The sequence below is a fragment of the Onychostoma macrolepis genome, chromosome 03 (assembly GCF_012432095.1).
Source record: "Onychostoma macrolepis isolate SWU-2019 chromosome 03, ASM1243209v1, whole genome shotgun sequence".
Classification (NCBI taxonomy): Eukaryota; Metazoa; Chordata; class Actinopteri; order Cypriniformes; family Cyprinidae; genus Onychostoma; species Onychostoma macrolepis.
Window position 1 is genome coordinate 22,381,665 of NC_081157.1, and position 22,829 is coordinate 22,404,493.

Consider the following 22,829-nt stretch of genomic DNA (forward strand, 5'->3'; position numbering starts at 1 on the left):
AAAATTTAGCTACAATTAAATTTTAAAATATATTCAAATAGAAAACAGTTATTTTAAATAGCAAAATATTTTAAAATTGTACCGTTTTGCTGTACTTTGGATAAAATAAATGCAGGCTTGGTGAACAGAAGAGACTTCTTTAAAAACATTAAAAATCTCAGTGTTCAAAAACTTTTGACTGGTAGTTTATGTGTATGTATTTTTTTTAAGACTAGATTTTGTGTGCATACATATCTAGGCCTATAAACCTATTTTCACCCTCAATTTCTGTGTAAAAAATGTGTGTGCAGCCCATTTTAGCTTAACCAGCCATTTCTAAAATGACCCTTTTCACAAAAACCGAAGTTTCTTTCATTAAATTAAACTTTTTTTATTTTATTTGAAAGGGCATGTCAAAACATTGTTCAAAAACCTTTGCTTTGTTGGTAAGCATACTTGTAATTGCTTTAGTACCCTTATTAGTGATGAATGAAATTTACTATGTGGCTCACTTACCTTACCTTACTTTATTGGTATGTTGCCAAACTCGCCTCTCTTGAACTACAGAAAGGGAGCACGAGAAAGAAGCTCTGCAAAACAGTCCTCTTTCAGAGGTTTTAGTGTGTTTGTGTTTGTGTGTGAGAGCGAGTGTGTGTGTGTGTGAGAGAGCGAGTGTGTGAAAGAGAGAATGTGTGAGGGAGAGATAGTGTGTGTTTGTTTGTGTGAGACAAATCATAATAAATTGTTTCTTAAACTTATTAAAATACCTTACTTTACTGTAACTATCTGTTTTGCTTCTTTATCATATTTATAGTGTGTGATTTATAAAAACCTTATATCCTACATCACATATTTTGATTTTGGACGTCTGGTCACTTTATATCTCATATCAGAATGTTATATAAGTATATTAAATGAATATTAATTCCTGCTATGAATATTAAAATATGCCGAACAATGTGTCCTGTATCATAGCTACATATATGACCTTTGCAGAAAAAAACCCGCGTAAAAAATCAGTTCGGTATTAAGTGAGGTATGATTAATTAAATGCGCTGACAGCTCATTGCACCAGCCAATAGGCAGTAGCGGTCGATAGGGCGTCTATCTAATATGATGTCTATGCATGTAACAGCGTAATGTTAATGGACCCGGCCGAACGCCATAGTGGTGATCACCGGTGATCGGATCTGCGCAGATTTTGCTCATCTCAAACAAGCCTTTTTCTTTGAAATTGCAAGGAAATGACATCATGATACATTTCTGTATCAAATGCATACAAGTGTATTTAGTGTTTTGCAAATCACTGTGTGTAATGTTTTGCAAAAAGTGTGAAGCTGACAATGTGCTTACAGTTGTGCAAATCTAGGCGGTGCTTTGCTCCTTGAGTGTAAGGTTTTGCTAATTGTGGGAAAGTTTCAATTTTAGTGTGTTAGCAATCGAGAAAAATTGTAAGAAAAATGCTATGTTTATATATTTATATATAATATAAAATATATGAATATAAATATAAAAATGTGTGGCAGGATTAGTGAAGCTCTTCCTGTTTAAATTTGATTGGCTGGTTGCTCATTGATTGCCCTATCATCGGACAGTGAGCGCATCTATAAATTCATGGGTGGGGGGTTAGGAGTCACGCCCCCTGGCTTTCTGAGTCATATTTAGTCGCCATCCAGGTATGTTGGATAATGTTGGCTGTGTTGTTAGTGGTACACTGAAGCTCTTATTGGTGTACTCTCTTATAGAGTCCCAGCAAACACAGAACGTTGTGACGACGTCGCCAGTTCGTCGTCCTTTGGTCAGCGCGACATTACTTTATGGCGACGTTGTGAGGACGTCGTGGTAAAGTTCCATTTTTTAGAATCTTGGCTAACGTTCCAGAAACGTCGTGGGCACATCCTCAAAAGACGTCGCTTGTTAGTCCCGTGAAGAACGTTGTAGCGACGTGGTCAGCTGGTCTCATGATAACTTTTCATATTATTGCACTACATGTATTATGTTAAGATACCATTTGGATAGCCTATATTTTGGAAAATTTTAAAAGATGGCATGAATTATTATATTTGTAGGTACGTATGTGTCATCAAATTAAGGACAAAACAAAAACCAAATAGCTTGCTTAGCAAATGGTGATCATTGTTAATTACATGTTTGTGAATGACTGAGAATGAGGTTTATTGAAAGAGGGCTCGGGACAAATTAACATTTAAACCAGCAGCGCGCGGCGCGTCACTGTCTGTACTGCTGCGCGAGTGCGCGTGCCCGTCATTAACGGTCAACTTCCAGCAGACGGACACGGAGGAAAAGGTAAGCGCTAATAAATCTACTTGTATTCATCGTTTTACTGATTTATAACGTTAGATGTCACCAAAGATGAGTAGTGTTTTGTATTTTTGTAGGTTTTCCAATTTAATTTAATAAATAAATGCCCTGTTTGGTTAATTAGCTCAGGAGCAGTCTCATGAGGTGGTCTGAGGTAACGTTAACTGTTGAAACCTTGAGATAAAATGTTATACCTTTCTTTTAGTTATTTGAAATTTAACACGATAAACTATACAGTATTCACTTTCAAATACTTAAACTTTAACCGTAGTAAAGTTAATTAGTTTGTTTGACTGCCTGCCTTTCGCGCTAGTCGATGATGCTCATGCTAGCCATACTGTAAACTTGAATATAAACTGCTGTATAAAGTTTAATTAGACCGAGGCTGCCGAAATCATGTTCAGTGTGTGGGATTAATAATTACACCTTTCCCCTCAAGTGACAGGCCTGTAAATTGTGTCATCTGCTCGTTAATGGTGTTAATGGTGTTTTTTACATGCATGCTTTTATGCTAGTTTCATTCTCAAATAGATCTGATACTTTAGTTTCAACAAATCTTTAATAAACAAATGGTTCACTTTTTTTAGGTCCTGACTGCCACCAGTCGAGTCAATGATTCAGTGAGTTGCTTATTAGAAAAGATGCTCATTTGTTACAACATAGTATTATAAATGTTTTATTCATTGCTGTAAAACTAAGTTTTTTTTTTTTTAATCATCAGGTGGAGAGACAATCTGGGCAGCAGCAACAAGACAACTATTACGAGTAGAGATGGGTTTCAAGATCCAGGTGCAAGGTGCAATAAGATGCAAGGATCCAGGATCAAGAGATCATTCATCATGAAGACTGTTCAATAGGAAGCAGCGAATCCTGGGTGAAAAACTAAACCTGGTTGTTTCAGCATCACTCAGGCAAGGCAAAATACATTTAAATTGATTTCAGTAGGTTATATGTTTCAGATCATCCTGACCATTCTGTTGTCCTGGATTTGAAGACATGCTGGAACTGTATTTCTCGTGGCTGAAAGATTTGTGCAGCGGTATCCAGACATATAAGCACCCTTCCTGGACCCACACGACTAAAGGCTCTGGAGGAGAGACAGGTAATCCACAGGGTTGGATTTAGGGATAAAAAATACGCACTGCAAACGGAGCATGTGTGAAACGGGCGTAAAACCTGCCGAAAGTACAGTGTGTTTGGGTTCTTAAAAGTTTAAAATTTTATATATGATTGTTAATTTAACTTTAATTAAGATACTGTAGTTCTTAATGTCATGACAGATGTTTGCATCCTGACAACTTTAAAAAAAAAAATGGACACAATGTTTAAGAGGTTTTAAATAAACAGTAGCACAGTGTAGCATAGTTTGTGGTTATGCTTGGTCTTTCTTTGGTGCTGTTAAAACCACCACAACACACCTGTAGCTCTTTTTATGAAATAGTAATAAATCACATTTTAAATCGCAAATCGCAATTTTGATCAGAAAAATCACAATTAGATTTTTTTTCTCCAAATTGTGCAGCCCTACCAACAATGACATTTAAAAATATACACTTTTTGTTATACCATAAAAATAACAGGTAGCCCATCTGAATTATATAACATTTAGTCTATCCATCTCATAGTAGCCTACCAAAATTGTATTAACAGTAGAAGTGAAATATTATTGTAGTCTTCAAATCTGGGTACTGTCATGTTTAAAAATCACTTAGAGCAAGTTTGGTCCCATCAGGCTAACATGACAGTCACGACTCATGCCGCTGTAAGCTTTTCTTTTTCTTTTGTTGAGGGTAAGGAGCAGAGACTGGTGTGCTGACAGAGTTTAGTGATTCGGCTCTCCAGAAATGCAAAGCTTTCTTCCCCATCATTTCTAATCTGAGGTGCGTTTCCCAAAAGCAACTATGGTCACAAGTTCCATACTTACCAATAGAGTTCAGTGGAACTAACGACCATAGTTAGCTATCGATGCTTTTGGGAAACGCACCCCTGCAGGTGCGTGTCACGTCATTCACGTACGTCACGAGCACATGCACACTGGTCAGAGAGGCAAAAATGTGATTAGGTGCATGTAAATGCACTGATTGATAATAATCAGAAATGTTTCTTAAGCAGCAAATCAGTATGTGAGAATGATCATGTGACACTGAAGACTGGAGTAAAGGCTACTGAAAAATTCAGCTTTGCCTCACAGGAATGAAATACATTTTAAAGTGTATTAGAAAAAGGGTATGAAAACTGTTATTTTAAATTAAAAAAAAATATATATTTTACAATATTAATGTTTTGTACTGTAAATTTGGTCAAATTAATATAGCAGAAGAGATTTCTTTTGAAAAACATTAAAAAAAAAAGATTGCAGATTTTTGACTGGTTGTGTTCATACATTAGCAACATTAACATGATGATATCCTCCCTTTCAGCTGCCGGAGAAGGATATTGACGATGCAGGCTCAGGACGGCGAAGAGGAGGAAGAACACCTTTAACATAATTTTCTCATACCTTTGTCATGTGTTATAATAAAAACAATAAACCTGACTACAATAATATGGTAAATTTTATTAAAAGATTCCAGTTTGCAAGGAATCTGGAGTCTCTGACTCTGCCCTAAAGGAACTCTTTGCTGAGGAAGACCAAGTGCTGAGGAGGAGCCTTGTTCTACAGCAAAACACTGCATCAACCCTCCATGACAAGATGAAGAGTGAAGAGTCTCCTCCTGTCCTTCCCTCAGAAGAGCCTGTCTTCTGCTGCTGGGGTAAGAACGACACTCTTCCTCGTCTCTCACAGCCGTCCAGCACCTAACTCTGCCTCCTCAGCACTGTCTGAAAGAGTCTTCTCCACAGTCAGTAATCAGAGATCACACATTCTCCAGAGAAAGTCAACACGCTCATTTTCCTAAACAAAAACTGTTTATGTTTTGTGGGGTGGGCCAAATTATACAGGAGTGATGCTAGAAATCTTTATATTGTTCATTTTACATATCTTTACTCTTTATGAATGTTATTTTCTTTATTTATTTTATCTTCTGAGAAGCCCAAGAACTATGGTTCTTTGGTAATTGTAACATTGTTTAGGTTTATCTTCTGATAGTGAAGCTGTATTAAAGCACATCAGCACCAGATATTAATGAAGTATCTACTGAATTGTTTCATATCTTTTTTATCATGTCTTTATTTTTTTGCACCAAATTAAGGGAGTTGTATCAATAAGAGTACTGATAATTATTGATAATTTTCACTGATAACAGCATTATTTAACTATGCCCAACCTTAATGAGACACAAACTTTTCAGTTGATTGGTAACACTTTGCATGGTTAAAGAACAGGTGTAATGTTTTGGTTTAGTATTTGTAGAAAGTAACACTGAATAAATGTTGATTCATGAATGAATGCATTGTGTTTTTGTCTATTTTCTATTAGAATTTAATGTTTTGAATTGGTTTGCACTGCATGTATGTAATGAATGTATTTACTATAAATCTATAATTAAATTACTGTTAGATTTTATAAGTTTTCTTTTTTGCACCAAAGATGAGTTTTCAAGGTTATTTCAAGGTAATAGTCGGAACACATTCTCAGGACCCAGACTAAAGGCGAGGTGTAAATATTAAAATTAAAAATTAACGTGGTATTTTAGTCCTTAGGACATACTTGGTACGTTGCTGCGACCAATATGATCCGGTACTGTCACGTCCTCACAACGTGCCGGTTTGGTCGTTAGGACGTTCTCAGCACGTTCCAGCGACGTAACAAATAACGTCGCCACGACGAATATGGGAATCACAAAGTTACGTCGCTGGAACGTTATTTGGAACGTTATTTGGTACGTCGCTGCGACGTATATGGTCCGGTCCAGTTACGTCGTCACGACGTAACTGTGTTAGCTGGGGTGGTATGTTGGAAGAGAACCCGTGACTGGTGTCTGGCTGAGGTTGTCCCGCTACAGGTAAAGGAGTCGGTCGCGATGTGTCCTTTATTTTAACCATGCGTTTGCGTTTTAGCGGTGTTTTTGTTATTCATTTATAGTTAAGAGTCTGAGCAAGACCGTTTCAGCACGACGGGTACTGGTTTTCACATTACATTACGGACGCGTTCTGTCCCTCCGTCAAACCCATTGTCTCCCAGATAGACTGAACGAGCTTTCAGCTTCCCGGCATATTGGTTGTCTGCCTGACTGATTGGACTTTAGAACTAACGTATACGGTATGTGTATTTTAAATTTATTATAGTTGATATTCGGATATTTATTATTAATTGGTAATCACTGAAGGTCTGTCCGATCTGTCTAAATTGTAAATTCATTGCAGACAGATTAGTGGCGTCACGTGTGATCTAGCTCTCCTGTTGTTGATGCTACGTGGGAATATATCATCTGGAGACCCTGTTGCTTTGTTTTGGTTTTCTTAATTTATAAACTTTCTTTCCCTTTTCCTGATTTGTACGCAACTGATTGGACGCCTTTAGTACGAGCCGTGTTTGCTTGTTGTGACCGTTTAATCTGACTTTGGTCTTATTTTTCTCCATTATCTTTTGTTGTACTTTTACTTTAGTTATTTTGTAAATGTTCTTAGTCGTATTGCCATGATGTTGTGAGTTTCCTGACGTTTGTGCTCTTTTGGCTGAGTTTTGTTTAACATTCTTCTTTTTCATTATTATTATTACTTATTATATTATTATTTGGTTGTATTGGCCATTCTGGTTGATCTAAGTCTTTGTAATTGTCTATCTGTGGGTCCGCTGTGTGGATGGGGCAACTCTTCTTGTAAGCCATCTGTGATTTTACAGTGATCGTTCGTTTAAGTGTATAACTTGACTTTTGCTTGTTACAGGAGCTGAGTGCCTAAGGCAGGGGAGGAGTCCTGGTGTTGGTGTTTCTTTCACGGGTGTGTGTGTGTGTCACAGGTATAAGTGGAGGGTGTTTTGCTATGTAGGCCGATTGTGCCCTTATGCCCTGCTGCCAAACCTCGGCTCCTGTACCTTGATCATTGGAGGTCCTTGATGAATCAGGTCATCCATAGTTGTATTTTGTGAAGTGTTGAATTCCGTCTGTTATGTGTGAACTGTTGTGCTCAGCGACTATTCTTTCCCCTGTTTTGTAACAACTTTTCTTAAACCGTAATAAACTTTTTTTTTTTTTTTTTTTTTTTTTGGGATCTACGTCTCCTGCCAGTTTATCGTGAGCTGACCTGTGTTGCCTAAAACTAAATTCTATTCATTATAGTTCCCGGGGCTAGACCCAGGGTGGCATAGTTGTGCTAAATTTCTAATCCCTTAGCGTTCTGCCACAAATGCATATGCATGTAAATATTTCCCAAATATACACAGTACACACACATGTAATATGTAAACAAACTTTTATTTTACATGCGATTAATCGTTTGACAGCACTAATGATTATATGTGTGTATATAATCATTAGTGCTGTCAAACGATTAATCGCATGCAAAATAAGTTTTTGTTTACGTGTTTATTACTCACATACAGCATATATTTGGAAAATGTTTACATGTGCATTTATTTTATATATAAATATATTTAATAAACATAACATATTTTTCTTAAACATACATGCATGTGTTTGTATTTATATATACACAACACACATTCATGATTTGTAGCTACATTTGTCTAAATACTGTAGAGGGATATTGAACCAAGAGCAAAGTATAAAATTATACTAAAATGGAAACAATTTAATCATTCAAGTCCTGAAAAATCGATTTTATGCAAAATAAAGAAAATCAATTTTTGCAGATGTTTGTGCTGTTGAGTTTCTATCCAGCTTTATTTAGGTTTATTACTGAAATTTAGATGACTCTTGGTCTATATAAAATTTTTTTGAACATTCAAATATGCAATCATCAATACATTTTGGTTCAACGAATTAGCAGCTCTGATCAAGTTTGTCTTTTGTTTTTTTTGTAGAAAGCAGAAATTTTTACTCTCTTTGCAGCTGCACATTTACAAAATTGGTCTTAGTGTCAGCTGGTCAACACTCTGCGGGCCTCACTTCTACCACCGCCATCGCCTCAATCTGCCTCTGCCAGTCCCATGGCACTGCCAGCTGCCTATGCGGGTGATTTGGCTGAGTGTGGCGGCTTCTTACTTCAGATGGTGCTCTACCTAGAAATGCAACCACAAAAGTTTCCCACCGAGCGCTCCAAGGTAGCTTTCTTAATATCCCTTCTCTCCGGCCAAGCATTAAATTGGGCTAAAGCCATATGGGACGCCAATACTGCCATAACTAATTCCTATGAAGCATTTACTCGTCATTTCAAGGAGGTGTTTGGGTCATCTACCGGAGCGCTCTCTGTGTCGGATCAACTTCTGCGCCTGCGTCAGGGCACTTCTACTCAGGAGTACGCGCTACAGTTCTGCACTCTGGCGGCCTCTAGTGGATGGAACGAGATGGCACTCATCAGCGCTTACCGTCAAGGGTTGGAACCTACCATTCGCAGGCAGATGGCGATATATGACGATTCATTGGGACTAGAAGGTTTTATGCAACGAGCCAACCGAATCTCCCAACGCCTCTCTGCCTGCGATAACCCCGAAGCTGCACACCAGCCAGTCTCACCCGCCACCACGCCTCCAGTACCAGAGCCCATGCTAGTAGACACAGCCCGTCTCTCCAGTCGAGAACGAGGATGCCGTTTAACATCAGGCCTGTGTCTCTATTGTGCTTCAGCCGATCACTTCATCAAGGCCTGCCCCATCAAGCCCCCACGTTCTGCGGTGAGTACACTTCATATAAATCCCCTAATCTCCAAGCTTTCTGTGATCACGGTACAACTACTCACCCCTACTCAATCCGTTCCAGCCTCTGCCCTGGTCGACTCGGGCTCCTCGGGTAACTTCATCTCCCAAGACTTCGCCGATCGTCTATGCTTGTCCCTCCAACGACGTACCCAGGAGCTCCGAGTCGAAACGATCAATGGAAAGCCGCTAGCACGTGGGCACGTGAAGTATGAAGCTCCTCAGATGAAGATCAAGATCGGAATTCTACATGAGGAGGAGATCAAGTTTCTGGTACTGGAGGGCTCCACCGTGGATATCATCCTGGGACGCCCCTGGCTCATACTCCATTCTCCGGAAATCAGATGAGATTTCAAGTGAGGTAATTCGCTGGAGCGAATGGTGCCATCAACATTGTCTCAAGGAAATTCCACGACCTCCTCTGAAGTCCTCAGAGTTTCGAGTCACCTCCACGCGGATTGAAAGTCCAGACAATGCCAAAGTTCCCACGATCCCATCTGATTATAAGGCGTTCCAGGATGTCTTCAGCAAGCTGGCAGCCACGCAGTTACCACCATATCGGCCATGGGACTGTGCCATAGATCTGCTGCCTGGGTATAAAATCCCCAAGGGTAGAGTATACCCACTGTCCATCCCGGAGCGCAAGGCTATGGAGGAGTACATCGAGGAGGCTCTTAAACAAGGGTACATCCGGCCATCCAGTTCTCCAACGGCATCCAGCTTCTTCGTGGGTAAGAAGAACGGGGGCTTGCGGCCATGTATAGATTACCGTGCCCTGAACTCCCAGACCGTCAAGCTCCCCTATCCACTTCCCCTGGTCCCAGCCGCTCTCAAGGAACTCCGTGGGGCCCGCGTTTTCACAAAGCTGGACCTGCGCAGCGCCTACAACCTCGTTTGGATCAGGGAAGGTGATGAATGGAAGACAGCCTTTATTACTCCCTCCGGTCACTACGAATATTTAGTGATGCCGTATGGCCTTGCCAACTGTGTTCCAGGGATACATGAACGAGGTTTTCCGGGAGTTTCTAAACCACTTCGTAATAGTCTACATTGATGACATCCTGATACTCCCGGAACCTGGCCGACCATCGCCACCACGTTGCGCAGGTCCTTCGTAAGCTCCGACAACACCATCTCTACCTCAAGTTAGAAAAATGTGAGTTCCATCGCCCCACGGTACAGTTCCTCGGCTACATCATCGGTAAGGAGGGAATCCAGATGGACCAGGGGAAGTTAACCGCAGTCTCCAACTGCCCCATTCCTCAAACAGTTAAGGAGCTCCAACGATTCTTGGGATTTGCCAACTTCTATTGCCGTTTCATAAAAAAACTTCAGTCTACTCCCTGCACCACTCACCACCCTGCTCCGAGGAAAGCCCAAGTCCCTGTCCTTTGACTCCAATGCCCACGAAGCCTTTAAAGACCTCAAGACCGCATTCAGCACGGCCCCCATCCTCCGCCATCCCAACCCTGATCTACCATATGTAGTGGAAGTGGATGCCTCCACCACTGGAGTTGGGGCCGTGCTATCCCAGCAATATGGTGAGCCTCCCAGCCTCCAGGCTTGCGCCTACTATTCGAAGAAACTGACCCCAGCGGAGCAGAATTATGACATCGGCAATAGGGAGCTACTGGCCATTAAGTTAGCCCTAGAGGAGTGGCGACATTGGCTGGAGGGAGCCAACCATCCCTTCACTGTCATTACAGACCACAAAAACCTTCAATATCTCCGTGAAGCCAGACGACTCAATCCCAGGCGAGCCCGTTGGGCCCTATTCTTCACTCGGTTCTATTTCACCATCACCTACCGTCCCCGGAAATCGTAATAAGGCAGATGCCCTCTTCCGTCTCCACTCACCAGACTCTGCCTCAGATCCAGAACCTATTCTCCCTCCAGCCCTAATAGTTAACCCCATTATCTGGGACATCGATGAAGACATCAGTCACTACCCTCACTGAACCTGCTCCGCTGGGAGGCCCAGAAGGGAAAACATTCGTCCCTTCTTCCCTGTGGCAATCCCTTCTGGGCTCAGTGCACTCTGTCCCAGGCTCTGGACACCCAGGCAGACAGTCGACCCTCTCGCTCCTCCAAGCTCGGTACTGGTGGCTCAGTATGTCCCGTGATGTCATCAAGTACGTCCGCAGTTGCTCAGTCTGTACTCCCTGACAACTACCTGTGGGCAAGCTCATTCCTCTCCCCGTTCCACGTAGACCATGGTCCCATATAGGAATTGATTTTGTATCCGATTTGCCTGACTCCGATGGCCACACCTGTATCCTTGTGGTGGTCGACCATTTCTCCAAGGGATGCAAGCTTATTCCTCTCCCCGGCTTGCCCACTGCAATGGAAACAGCTGAACACCTGTTCCACAACGTCTTTTGGAATTACGGTATACCCGAAGACATTGTGTCAGACCGTGGACCTCAATTCATCTCCCATGTATGGAAAGCATTCTTCCGCCTACTAGGAGTTACAGTAAATCTGTCTTCAGGTTATCATCCCCAGACAAATGGCCAGGGGGTAGGTAGGTAGGTAGTGTCAGAGTATGGAAGCAAGTAAGAGACACAACTATTTGAAATTTAACAGCCACTGAATACTTAGTTTTGAAATATTTTATTTTGAAAAAAATTTATCTGAATTTATTTGCTCTGAATTCACCCCTTTGAAGATATTTTACTTTGGAAACCATGCATCTGAATTTATTTGTTTCGAATTTACCTCTCAAAACCTGAATTTCGATGAATATTTTTCAATGCTCACAAATTCAGATAAAAAAAAAAAAATCAACTTACAGAATTTCAGATAAAATAGATTCAGGTTGATCAAATTTGATTGCTCAAATTCAGATCTCAAATTTCAAGTTAATATTTTTCAAAGAAAACATCAGTCTAATTCGACTGCTCAAATTCAGATCGAAAAATTCAAGTTAAATATTCACATGGTAACATCCGGGCTACCCAGGATAGGAAAAACAGTTGAGCGCCGAGCACGACGATCATGTGCGCAAGGTATACAGTAGGTGGCGGTAATACTCCTAAGCAGTGAACGGCCATGAAACGGAAAGAAGAGCACGACGACCTGTCTGTCATGATCCAAGATGTAAAGATGACTTCCAAGGAAAACGAAGCCCAGATAGCAAGCACACTCGGGCCGATTCTGGCTGAAATGCGGCACTGTCGGCTCAGTCACGACGTCGGTGAGAAGATAATGGGCCAGAGCCGCGCCGACTCTACAAAACACTTCTAGCTGACAGACAGCTTTTTCTCTCTGGGCCGATCTCGGCTGAAAGCTGTTGTACGTGCGGCAGGTCCGCACTCGGTGTAGTTGCGTGTATCTACCTTCGGCCCGAGCTGGTTTAGTCTCCGGCGGCAGCTGCTAGAATGAAGATCAGCTGCTGAGAGAAAGATTTGGCGGTTAATCCTGAGGAGATTTCAGCGGGCACAGTTCTCAAGAGGAGTACTTCAGCTGCAAAAAGTTAAGTTATTTAATGATCAATCTAGAGTTGTTTGTTTAAATGACACGAAGAGTATAGTTTTTAGATGGTTTCTGTGAGGTTTGCGATGATAACATGGCGTCAGAAAAACCGTTCGGTCCCGGATATATTGAGTGTTGATGAGTAAAGTTAGGCCATAACTGTCAGGCGCGGTCTCTTTAGGAAAACAATATGTAATTTTTTAATATGAAAAACCGATGAGCTGTATCCAGTGCACGATAATGTTAGGTGATTAAATTTTAATGAGTTAAATTCTATTTTGTTTGCTAGAATTAATTCGATTCGTCTTTTTCAACGAGTGATTGTTATTGAATCAAAGGAGTCGGACTGTGCTGGTGGCGCCATAAACATCATACGAGTGGCTCTGTCTGATTCGATTCACTTAACCATTCAAATGAGTCATTTGTTTGTGAATCAAACTGAGCACGCTGTTGTAGCATTACACCTGCTAAGACAATTCAATATGTGCAATCTGAATTTAATAATATTTATTTTGTGGTAACACTGCCGTGTGGGAAGCTCTGACAGAGAAAAACACTATAGATACATAAGAGAGAGCCGTAAAATGTAAGTGCATCATCTTTTGTTCTTGAATGGAGGCCTAATCTGTCTGCTGCAGTAGAGCAGGTTCAGTTTTTAGAGTGAATGAAAACATGAAAGCATAGATATGCCATATGATGTGATTTAAAATCATACTTATTTTACTCTGGTGGGGATTATTATGAGCAAACAAACTTAAAAGTTTAATCTGAACACTATATACAGTATATGTAATCTGACATTTTATATTTTTTTTTTTTGAACATTCATGAAACATATAAGGTGCGAATTCTGGGTCTGGTCCTAATGATTGTAAAAAGCTGTAATGCTTAAGATTAAATAATTACCTTACAATATATATATTTGTACATATTTCAAGGCTGCAATTTGGAAAAAACTTTAAAGCTAATGCTGCTGAAATGGAGGTCAAGGGGACTGAAGAGGTGGCTCCAGCTGATCAAAAGGGTGGACGTCAGGAGGCAGACACACTCTGTGAGTTTAAAAGACCCATCTCTTTAACCTTCCACACACATGACACACTATCACATTTCTATAATTCAAATCTCTTAAAGGATTTTTATGCTGCACCAATTAGGGTAAGCAGCAACACTTCCTATAATATCTAATGTACATGCTAATTTGTAAGAAGAATGACATCATTGCTTATATTAGTTGCTTATATACTGTCTCACCCTTATCCCTAGGTTACAATAATCAGCTGATCCAGTCGGTATCCAGCCCAGACGGTGGATCTGCACCCAGGAACGACCACAACACATCCCTGACTGTCAGCGGAGACCATGTCAGCTAGATGACAGATCCCTGTGAAGACCTCACTGATGGCCCCAGCACAGATCCTCAGCAAAGACTACAAGAACCAGACAAGCCCTCTGCACAGACCCTTTTTACCAGCTTCACCTGCTGGCGTGATATTACTTCAAGCAGAAGTTATTGGATGAAATATTCTGAATGATATCAATCCACAATCTGACTTGTGATGCAGCCTGGAATAATCACACCACGTTCATTCGTTTGGCCAGATGAGAACTGGTTTCCTGACTAAGCTGGGTCTTGTTTGGGTTCCACTGATGCCTTTTGTCTTGCTTGGTTGAAGACGCCTAATATTCAGCAATATTATTGACTTGACTGCACTGACACCATTTGATAAGAACTGAACTGAATTATGACACACAATGTTTTATATATGAAGTTTATTTGCAAAAGACAACTCCGTTTTTAAATAATCATGTTTTTTGTTATCGTGTTTTTGTGTTGTTAGTTAGCTAGTATTTATTGGTTATTCTTTACCTAATCAAAATAACCTGAATGCAGTTTGAGATTAATTGGAATGCACAATGAAAAAACATGATTTTTAAAAATTGTTAAAAACGAAATTATCTGTTTCTGCAAATGAACTCTTCATATATATATATATATATATATATATATAAATAATATACAGTAAATATAACTAACTTGTTACTTTGTGGTTTAAAAAGTGTGAATGTTTATACTGTAGTGCATTTGTTCATATATATTTATATTAAAGTATTTTATAATTAAAGCCTTTTTAATGTTTTTAAATGGTTGTATTTGTGTTTTACTGCTGAATTACATTTAGCAGTTTCTGGGCCACATTTGGCCTGGGGACCAAGCCGAGTCTCAGCCAGATCTGGCTTAAAGTGTCTGGGCCAGACCTGGGCCACATAAAATAATAGAAGTCACTCTACAGTATGCGGGCCAGATCTGGGCCACGTCAATAAATAAGAGTCATTTTACAGGGCGTGAGCAGCATCTGGGCCAGAGGAAATTGTTTGAGTCTGTTTTCAGTGTGTGTGCCAGTTTTGAGCCAGGGACCCAGCCAGAACTGGGCCAGAAGCTAAGCAAGGTTGTGGCCCAGAGGTGGGCCAGACAAATTTTGCTATCTGGGAGGCGCCCCGGTAAGTTTGCTGTTTATGTACAATCGGACTCAGGGCTCGACAGAACAGAAGTATGTTGTTGCTAATTATGTTTGGAACACACATGCTATATAGCTATGGTTGGTGTGACTCGTCTCCCTATGTAAGTTAAGTCAGCTAAACAATACGTTATAGCTAGCAAGATAACTTTAGAGCTCAACGGTGGCCGCCCACTTTTTGGCTGAAAGCTACATTAACGTTTATAAAAAGCTGTTTATATCACACAAATACCCCCCTGTAACATTACGTTATACTTTGTGATGACTCTTTTAAACGTATCCATCTACATTGATGGCTCCCAGTCTGTCTGTGAGCTTCTACCATTAAAATCTTTTTTTTTTGCTGTTTAATAAAAAAAATATGCGGCGCCAAATCAAATGTTTTATTGTCAAGATTCATCTCGGAGCTGTTGGCTTGGTTCCAGGCTTAAACCTTTTTATAAACGTTAATGTAGCTTTCAGCCAAAAAGTGGGCGGCCACCGTTGAGCTCTAAAGTTATCTTGCTAGCTATAACGTGTTGTTTAGCTGACTTAACTTACATAGGGAGACGAGTCACACCAACCATAGCTATATAGCATGTGTGTTCCAAACATAATTAGCAACAACATACTTCTGTTCTGTCGAGCCCTGAGTCCGATTGTACATAAACAGCAAACTTACCGGGGCGCCTTCGTTTTCCCTGGAAGTCATCTTTACAGGTTCTTTACATCTTTACTTCTTGGATCATGACAGACAGGTCGTCGTGCTCTTCTTCTTCTTCTTTCCGTTTCATGGCCGTTCACTGCTTAGGAGTATTACCGCCACCTACTGTATACCTTGCGCACACGATCGTCGTGCTCGGCGCTCAACTGTTTTTCCTATCCTGGGTAGCCCGGATGTTACCATGTGAATATTTAACTTGAATTTTTCGATCTGAATTTGAGCAGTCGAATTAGACTGATGTTTTCTTTGAAAAATATTAACTTGAAATTTGAGATCTGAATTTGAGCAATCAAATTTGATCAACCTGAATCTATTTTATCTGAAATTCTGTAAGTTGATTTTTTTTTTTTATCTGAATTTGTGAGCATTGAAAAATATTCATCGAAATTCAGGTTTTGAGAGGTAAATTCGAAACAAATAAATTCAGATGCATGGTTTCCAAAGTAAAATATTTTCAAAGGGGTGAATTCAGAGCAGATAAATTCAGATAAATTTTTTTCAAAATAAAATATTTCAAAACTAAGTATTCAGTGGCTGTTAAATTTCAAATAGTTATGTCTCTTATTTGCTTCCATATCAGAGAGTCACAGTCACCGTCATCAACTGCAATCACCAGATCAGAGTCACCTGACTTCTAATCACCTGCACCTGCGCACCCTCATCAGCACTCCCATAAAGCACCCACACTCTCTGACATTCATCGTCTGGTCTACGGTTCACTTACGGAACAGTAACCTGGCTCTCATTCTAAACTGTGTGTGTGTTTTCTCCCCAGTCTCTCCAACGATTCCCCGCGGCGGATTACAAAGCTCCCTGGTTCTCTATCGGAAACTCATCTGTTATCCACAAACCCAGTTCATCCCCTTGACAGACAACACGAACTCTCACTCTTCCATTGATGCACGTTATCATCCTGATTCCACTTTCTGTTATTAAACATCACTGTTGATCACTCACTCTTGGTTCACGTCTCTGTTTATGACAATTTTATGATGAAGACATAATTGTCTTTTTTTTAAATTGTGTGGTTATTTTTCCCCAGTATTACAAAATTAAAACATTCATAGTTACTAATGTCATACAGTAACAGCATCATACCTCGTATTAAACAAATCCAATCAGAGTAAACGATAAACACATTACTGTACATTAACATATGTGACCCTCTCTGTGAAATCCAGGCTACAGTCTCAATCTAATTATGAGATAAGCATCAAAGTTTGATTTCAACCATTCATTTCAATATGATTTCAATCTTTCACATGGCCATACTCGGTCAATATTAACGATATAAAGGTTATATTTTCACAGAATGTTCTTTACCTTATGAAGGATGATTTTATGTAGAAAACAGTAAATCCACAAAAATGACTTCACAGAGAGGGTCACATAGACAATGAGCACCAAATATAGGGATTCAAATTAAACCAATCTGGATACAGTTTGATAATTCTGAAAACGAACATTAAAGCAAAAACAAACATGAAATATTTTAGATGCTGCATTTCACAGTTACATACAGCATCAGCAGACATACACATGTTGACATTGTACAGATAGTCAAATGTTCTTGCTTCCACTGAAGCACAAGATGCTATTTGGTTCATTCTCAGATTATGCTGAAGAACATGATGGTTTGACACAAACTTGTGGGATTCATGACAGAAATATAATTTGTAAATCTTGTACTAAATTCAGAAAATAAGCACCTGGATCTCTCTTATATACATGTAAAGAAGCTGTAGCTGTTGTTTATGTCTCAAACTGACTGAAGTGTTCCTCTCTAATGTAGTCTCAGCATTACTGTGGTCTATTGGGTCCAGAATCCAGTTCATCTACAAGATGAGGTTCGTTCTCCTTCAGCAATCTGTAGAATTCTGCTTTTACAGAAGCTCCTCCAGAGTCCAGAGCTTTCAACAAGGCTCTCATTTTGTTTTGCCGTGGTTTTGTATCATGAATTTTATCGTACATTTCAGGTGTAATCATACCTTTGGCCCTCAGACCATCAGCAATCGTCATCACTGATGAAACTCTCTGAATGAGGGGACATCTGTGTTTGTTCACAAATTCAGATGCTGATTAAAACAAACAAAAAAGTTTGAACTTTTTAGAAAATTTTGTGTATCAGAAAGAATGAGCAACTACTGCAATTAAGTTCGTACCCACGAGCTGCCTGTGAACTGGGAGGTCTACATCTTGGCCTGTTAATAACAAAACAGAAAAATCAGTCATAAAAACCTAATTAAATCAAAACCTTATCATAGTTAGAACAGATCACAATATTCTATTTAGTTTAAGCCAAAATGTTAAAATCATCTTGAAACACTTGGGAAAACACTAATCAACTGTATGCCAAATAAAAGCACACAACTCAAGAATGAAATGATAACTTTAACTCATGATAATATTACTGAATATATTTTTCACCTTTATATGGCACTAATTCATTTAACTGTAAGGAATAACGTGTCTAAAGCAAAAGCTTACATATAATCATGTGATATGGGTTAAATCTGTTTTTAATCACAAGTTAAGTCTATTTTAAATCTTCCATTATGTATATGCTTTTTATTTCCCAACTGGTGTTATAATTACACAACTTCATATTCATGATAAATTCTAGCATTGCTAGCAACAATTATTTCTGTCATTCATTACCTGTGAGAAGGATTCGTCGTGGAACCCACACTTCCCTTCCTTCAGTGCTATTCATAAGACTTAGCTTGACCTCCTTATTTCTGACATTCACAAACACTTCAAATGTGGGATGATAGTTTGGACCAAAATTAAACTCAAACTCCTCGGTCTGAAAAAAGTGAAAGAAATTATTGGGCAGAAAAAACTAAAAGGCCTGATAAATCAGCATTAATCTTTGTGCTTAAAACAAGTAGAAGAAAAAGATAAGAAAAAACAACAAAATCCATACTTCAGTGACATTGTTAGTGACATTAAAGGGAAAGTTCACCCAGAAATTTTTTTTGCCCTGATATTGATTCAGTGGCGTATTATCACTTTTTAAATTTCTTTCTTTTCTTTTTTTACTGGACCATGAAAGCAGAAATTAATTTTTGGGTGAACTAACACTTTAATTATAACATAATATATTGCAGAGATTTCTGCAACTAAATATAATGAATAATGTTTAAATTAAATATGATGTTACCGCTGGCTGCACTGTAGATCCCTCTGGTTGACAACACAGACGGTATTGTGTTCCCGGGGTGAGACAACACTTTGAACTGGTTTTAATGTGTGTATTCTCCGCGTGTTGGTCCTTGACCTTAAGAAGAGGTTGGGGTTAGGAAGAGGCTGTGTAGGCCAGCCAGAGCCTAGGTAACAAAAATGGTCCCTTCCAACATAATTAAACAATATCTCCTAATCCCAATATCTAAACAGCCTTTATTTTTAACACAATTAAGAAATGTCACTTTAAGGCAGGGGCATTTCCTCCGAGGAGTCAAGGGAGGCAGTGCCTCCTCAAAAATTGGATGAGAAAAAAAATGTAGTACAAAAAACAAAACAAAAAAAACAATGCCAATATTACAAAATATAACATTACAAAGTGTATAAATCACTTGTTTTTCTAAAGAAACAATGTCCAACAGTAACTCCAGCAGGTAAAGCTACAGCGGGAGTCTGTGTCTCTCTCACCTCTCCTGAGCCCATTGAGTTTTAACAGACGCCCCAAAGTGTGCCATGAGTTTGCTGGGGGTTATTCAGAATGACTGGGGGAAGTCAATGCCTCCATTGCAATATGATTGGATATGACTGGCTATGATCGGCTGTGATTGGTTCATGTGAGAAATCTTGTGTTTGTGTGCGTTCGTGAATCAGTCTGAATGAGCAATATAATGGCATTAATGGGAAGACTAATTAAAAAAGGTAAGTAAACAATTCACATATTTAGATATAACCACTTTTTTATGTCAAAACAAGACTTAAAATGGCATGAAAACATGCCATGGTCATGCCAAACTGTGGGAGTTTTTAGGGAATAATAAGCTTAGTGAAATTTTAAGTAAACAGAAGACAAGAAATTGTTGAATAAAGTCATTATTCTTGTTTTCTTTGTGCACAAATGTATTCTCGTAGCTTTAAAAAATTAAGGTTGAACCACTGATGTCACATGGATTATTTTAATTTTATAATTTGATTATATTCCTTGTATAATCACTGAAGCTGTCAGTCTTTTCATTGCAAGCTCATTGGTTCTGTATTCTCACAATCAAAGTTGACTACACCCGTGGTGAATCTCTTACTTACATCTACACTTTAGGGCTTTTCACACTGTACTTAACCCAGGGTTATCATAGTTTTAAACCCTGCTTTTAACCCTAAAGGAATTTCACACTTGTAATTTAGAAGCAGGGTTAGAACCACTTTTTAAACAGGATTATTCGCATTGTGGTGTCAAAATTATAAAATGTGAAATGACCCTTTGTTAGAATGTTACGATTAGACGCTTGTCAACTAATCACGCGCCTCGTATGCTTTGGACAGTCACAGAAACACCACGTATAAACAGCTGTTTTAGGGTTTGATGGAAAATACATGATTTGGAGTGAAGAAGGTTGAATTTCTACCTTTCCAGCCTGAAAAGTCAATTCGGGGAAATAGTACAGCCTGCAATATGAGGATGTGCAATGCTAGAGCCTTGATGTAAAAAGGTTGTGTGCTGTGTTCATTCAATCAGTGACATTAACACCACAAATATGCAAATAAGAATATGAACCCGGGGTTTAGGAATGTACGGTGTTAACCCCAGGTAAATTATGAACATTGTGCTCATATGATATGGTTCAGAGTGCATGTTAATACAAACCCACCCACATGTCAAGACCAATTTTTAGTATCATATTATCATTAAAACAAAAAGTATTGATACCTCTGACAGTGGAACATTCCATGGGAGCAAATGGACATCCAGTATGTTTTCTTCCTCTCTCATAGTTATTGGTCGCAGAAAGACAAGTACTTGGGCAACGACGGGGGAAGGACGAAATATCATCCTTTTTATGAGCCCAAAGATGGAGAGATCTTTGATGTCAATCATCACATGCGTTTCAGTCACTTTAAGCGGATTCATTATTGCTACATTACCATTAGTGAAATGTGCTACAGATAAACGATCCATATCTTCCTCTGTAAAACAAAAAAATGGTAGATAATTATAATTTTATTATTTAACATATGCGGATGGTTTTCCAACAAAGCTGATTATTTAAGCCCTCACACTGTGAGAATTATATGCACTCATTACATTCACATGTAGAAATGATGCATACCTGAGAATATTTCACAGTGTGGAAGGTGAAGTCTTGAGATTGAACCATTAAAACATTTAATGTCATACAAGGGACCTGCAGACTTGTCAGTCTTGCTCAAACCATCTAACAGACGAGGATCCCATGAAACAGTGTTATAAAGCACCTCTCCTTCACCCTCCATCACAAACACAAGGCTTGTCAGACTGCAAAGAAACTGACCAGCATACGGACACACAAACCTAGAGGACAGAGCATTTTCATGTTATTAAATAATAATGGCCTGCATCTTTTATTATGTGAAAGTACAGAGTGTGGATCAGGGTTTTAAAATAAACCCGACTAAATCAGCAACAGCAACTTCCCAGAAAAAGGAGAGATGATGACTAAAGGTTAACACACCAAAAAGAAAAAAAAAGAAGGTTCAATACCTGTATACATTTTTGTTTTTGTCCTTGTAATTTCCCTTAAGCATTTTAGGTGTGAACACTTCAGCAATTTCTGAGGACCAAGGTAAAGGAAAAAAAACACTGGCACCTAAAATTTACAAACAGAGTCCAACATGATTACACACTAAAGCACATATTAAGAGTAAATACAATACAATACAATAGAAAAAAAACAAACAAAAAAAAGTTTAGCATCCAGGACAGCTTAAATTTTCTCCATGACATGATTGTGATGTCAGCTTTCTAAATTCACATATTTTTTTAATCTTGTAAGTGCCGCTAACAGTCTACAGGTGCATCTCAATAAATTAGAATGTCGTGGAAAAGTTCATTTATTTCAGTAATTCATCTCAAATAGTGAAACTCGTGTATTAAATAAATTCAATGCACACAGACTGAAGTAGTTTAAGTCTTTGGTTCTTTTAATTGTGATGATTTTGGCTCACATTTAACAAAAACCCACCAATTCACTCTCTCAACAAATTAGAATATGGTGACATGCTAATCAACTCAAAACACCTGCAAAGGTTTCCTGATCCTTCAAAATGGTCTCTCAGTTTGGTTCACTAGGCTACACAATCATGGGGAAGACTGCTGATCTGACAGTTATCCAGAAGACAATCATTGACACCCTTCACAAGGAGGGTAAGCCACAAACATTCATTGCCAAAGAAGCTGGCTGTTCACAGAGTGCTGTATCCAAGCATGTTAACAGAAAGTTGAGTGGAAGGAAAAAGTGTGGAAGAAAAAGATGCACAACCAACCAAGAGAACTGCAGCCTTATGAGGATTGTCAAGCAAAATCCATTCAAGAATTTGGGTGAACTTCACAAGGAATGGACTGAGGCTGGGGTCAATGCATCAAGAGCCACCACACACAGACGTGTCAAGGAATTTGGCTACAGTTGTCGTATTCCTCTTGTTAAGCCACTCCTGCACCACAGACAACGTCAGAGGCGTCTTACCTGGGCTCAGGAGAAGAAGAACTGGACTGTTGCCCAGTGGTCCAAAGTCCTCTTTTCAGATGAGAGCAAGTTTTATATTTCATTTGGAAATCAAGGTCCTAGAGTCTGGAGGAAGGGTCGAGAAGCTCATAGCCCAAGTTGCTTGAAGTCCAGTGTTAAGTTTCCACAGTCTGTGATGATTTGGGGTACAATGTCATCTGCTGGTGTTGGTCCATTGTGTTTTTTGAAAACCAAAGTCACTGCACCCGTTTAGAAATTTTGGAGCACTTCATGCTTCCTTCTGCTGACCAGCTTTTTGAAGATGCTGATTTCATTTTCCAGCAGGATTTGGCACCTGCCCACACTGCCAAAAGCACCAAAAGTTGGTTAAATGACCATGGTGTTGGTGTGCTTGACTGGCCAGC

General features: G+C 39.3%; 1 protein-coding gene and 1 long non-coding RNA gene across 9 annotated transcripts in view; one reads left to right on the top strand and one right to left on the bottom strand.

Annotated features, from left to right (window-relative positions):
- Nucleotides 1-1,670: 1,670 nt before the first annotated feature.
- On the top strand, nucleotides 1,671-5,607 carry LOC131535885 (uncharacterized). Its single transcript, XR_009269765.1, has 4 exons — nucleotides 1,671-2,286; nucleotides 2,889-2,921; nucleotides 3,023-3,403; nucleotides 4,722-5,607. It is a non-coding gene; the product is annotated as an uncharacterized LOC131535885 (long non-coding RNA).
- An 11,098-nt stretch (nucleotides 5,608-16,705) lies between these two features.
- LOC131536730 (nuclear body protein SP140-like protein) overlaps nucleotides 16,706-22,829 on the bottom strand; it is a 34,720-nt gene continuing 28,596 nt past the window's right edge. For 5 of the 8 annotated variants that reach the window (XM_058769797.1, XM_058769795.1, XM_058769796.1 and 2 more), the window contains 7 exons: nucleotides 21,444-21,513; nucleotides 21,034-21,254; nucleotides 20,634-20,890; nucleotides 18,912-19,028; nucleotides 18,407-18,554; nucleotides 17,911-17,949; nucleotides 16,706-17,823 (listed from right to left, as the gene is read on the bottom strand). In XM_058769797.1, the coding sequence (XP_058625780.1) occupies nucleotides 17,549-17,823; nucleotides 17,911-17,949; nucleotides 18,407-18,554; nucleotides 18,912-19,028; nucleotides 20,634-20,890; nucleotides 21,034-21,254; nucleotides 21,444-21,513 (1,127 nt within the window). In that variant the 3' untranslated portion in view covers nucleotides 16,706-17,548. Of the gene's footprint in view, nucleotides 17,824-17,910; nucleotides 17,950-18,406; nucleotides 18,555-18,911; nucleotides 19,029-20,633; nucleotides 20,891-21,033; nucleotides 21,255-21,441; nucleotides 21,550-22,829 lie in introns of those variants that run through there. The other 3 variants (XM_058769798.1, XM_058769800.1, XM_058769801.1) reach the window with 3 other exon arrangements.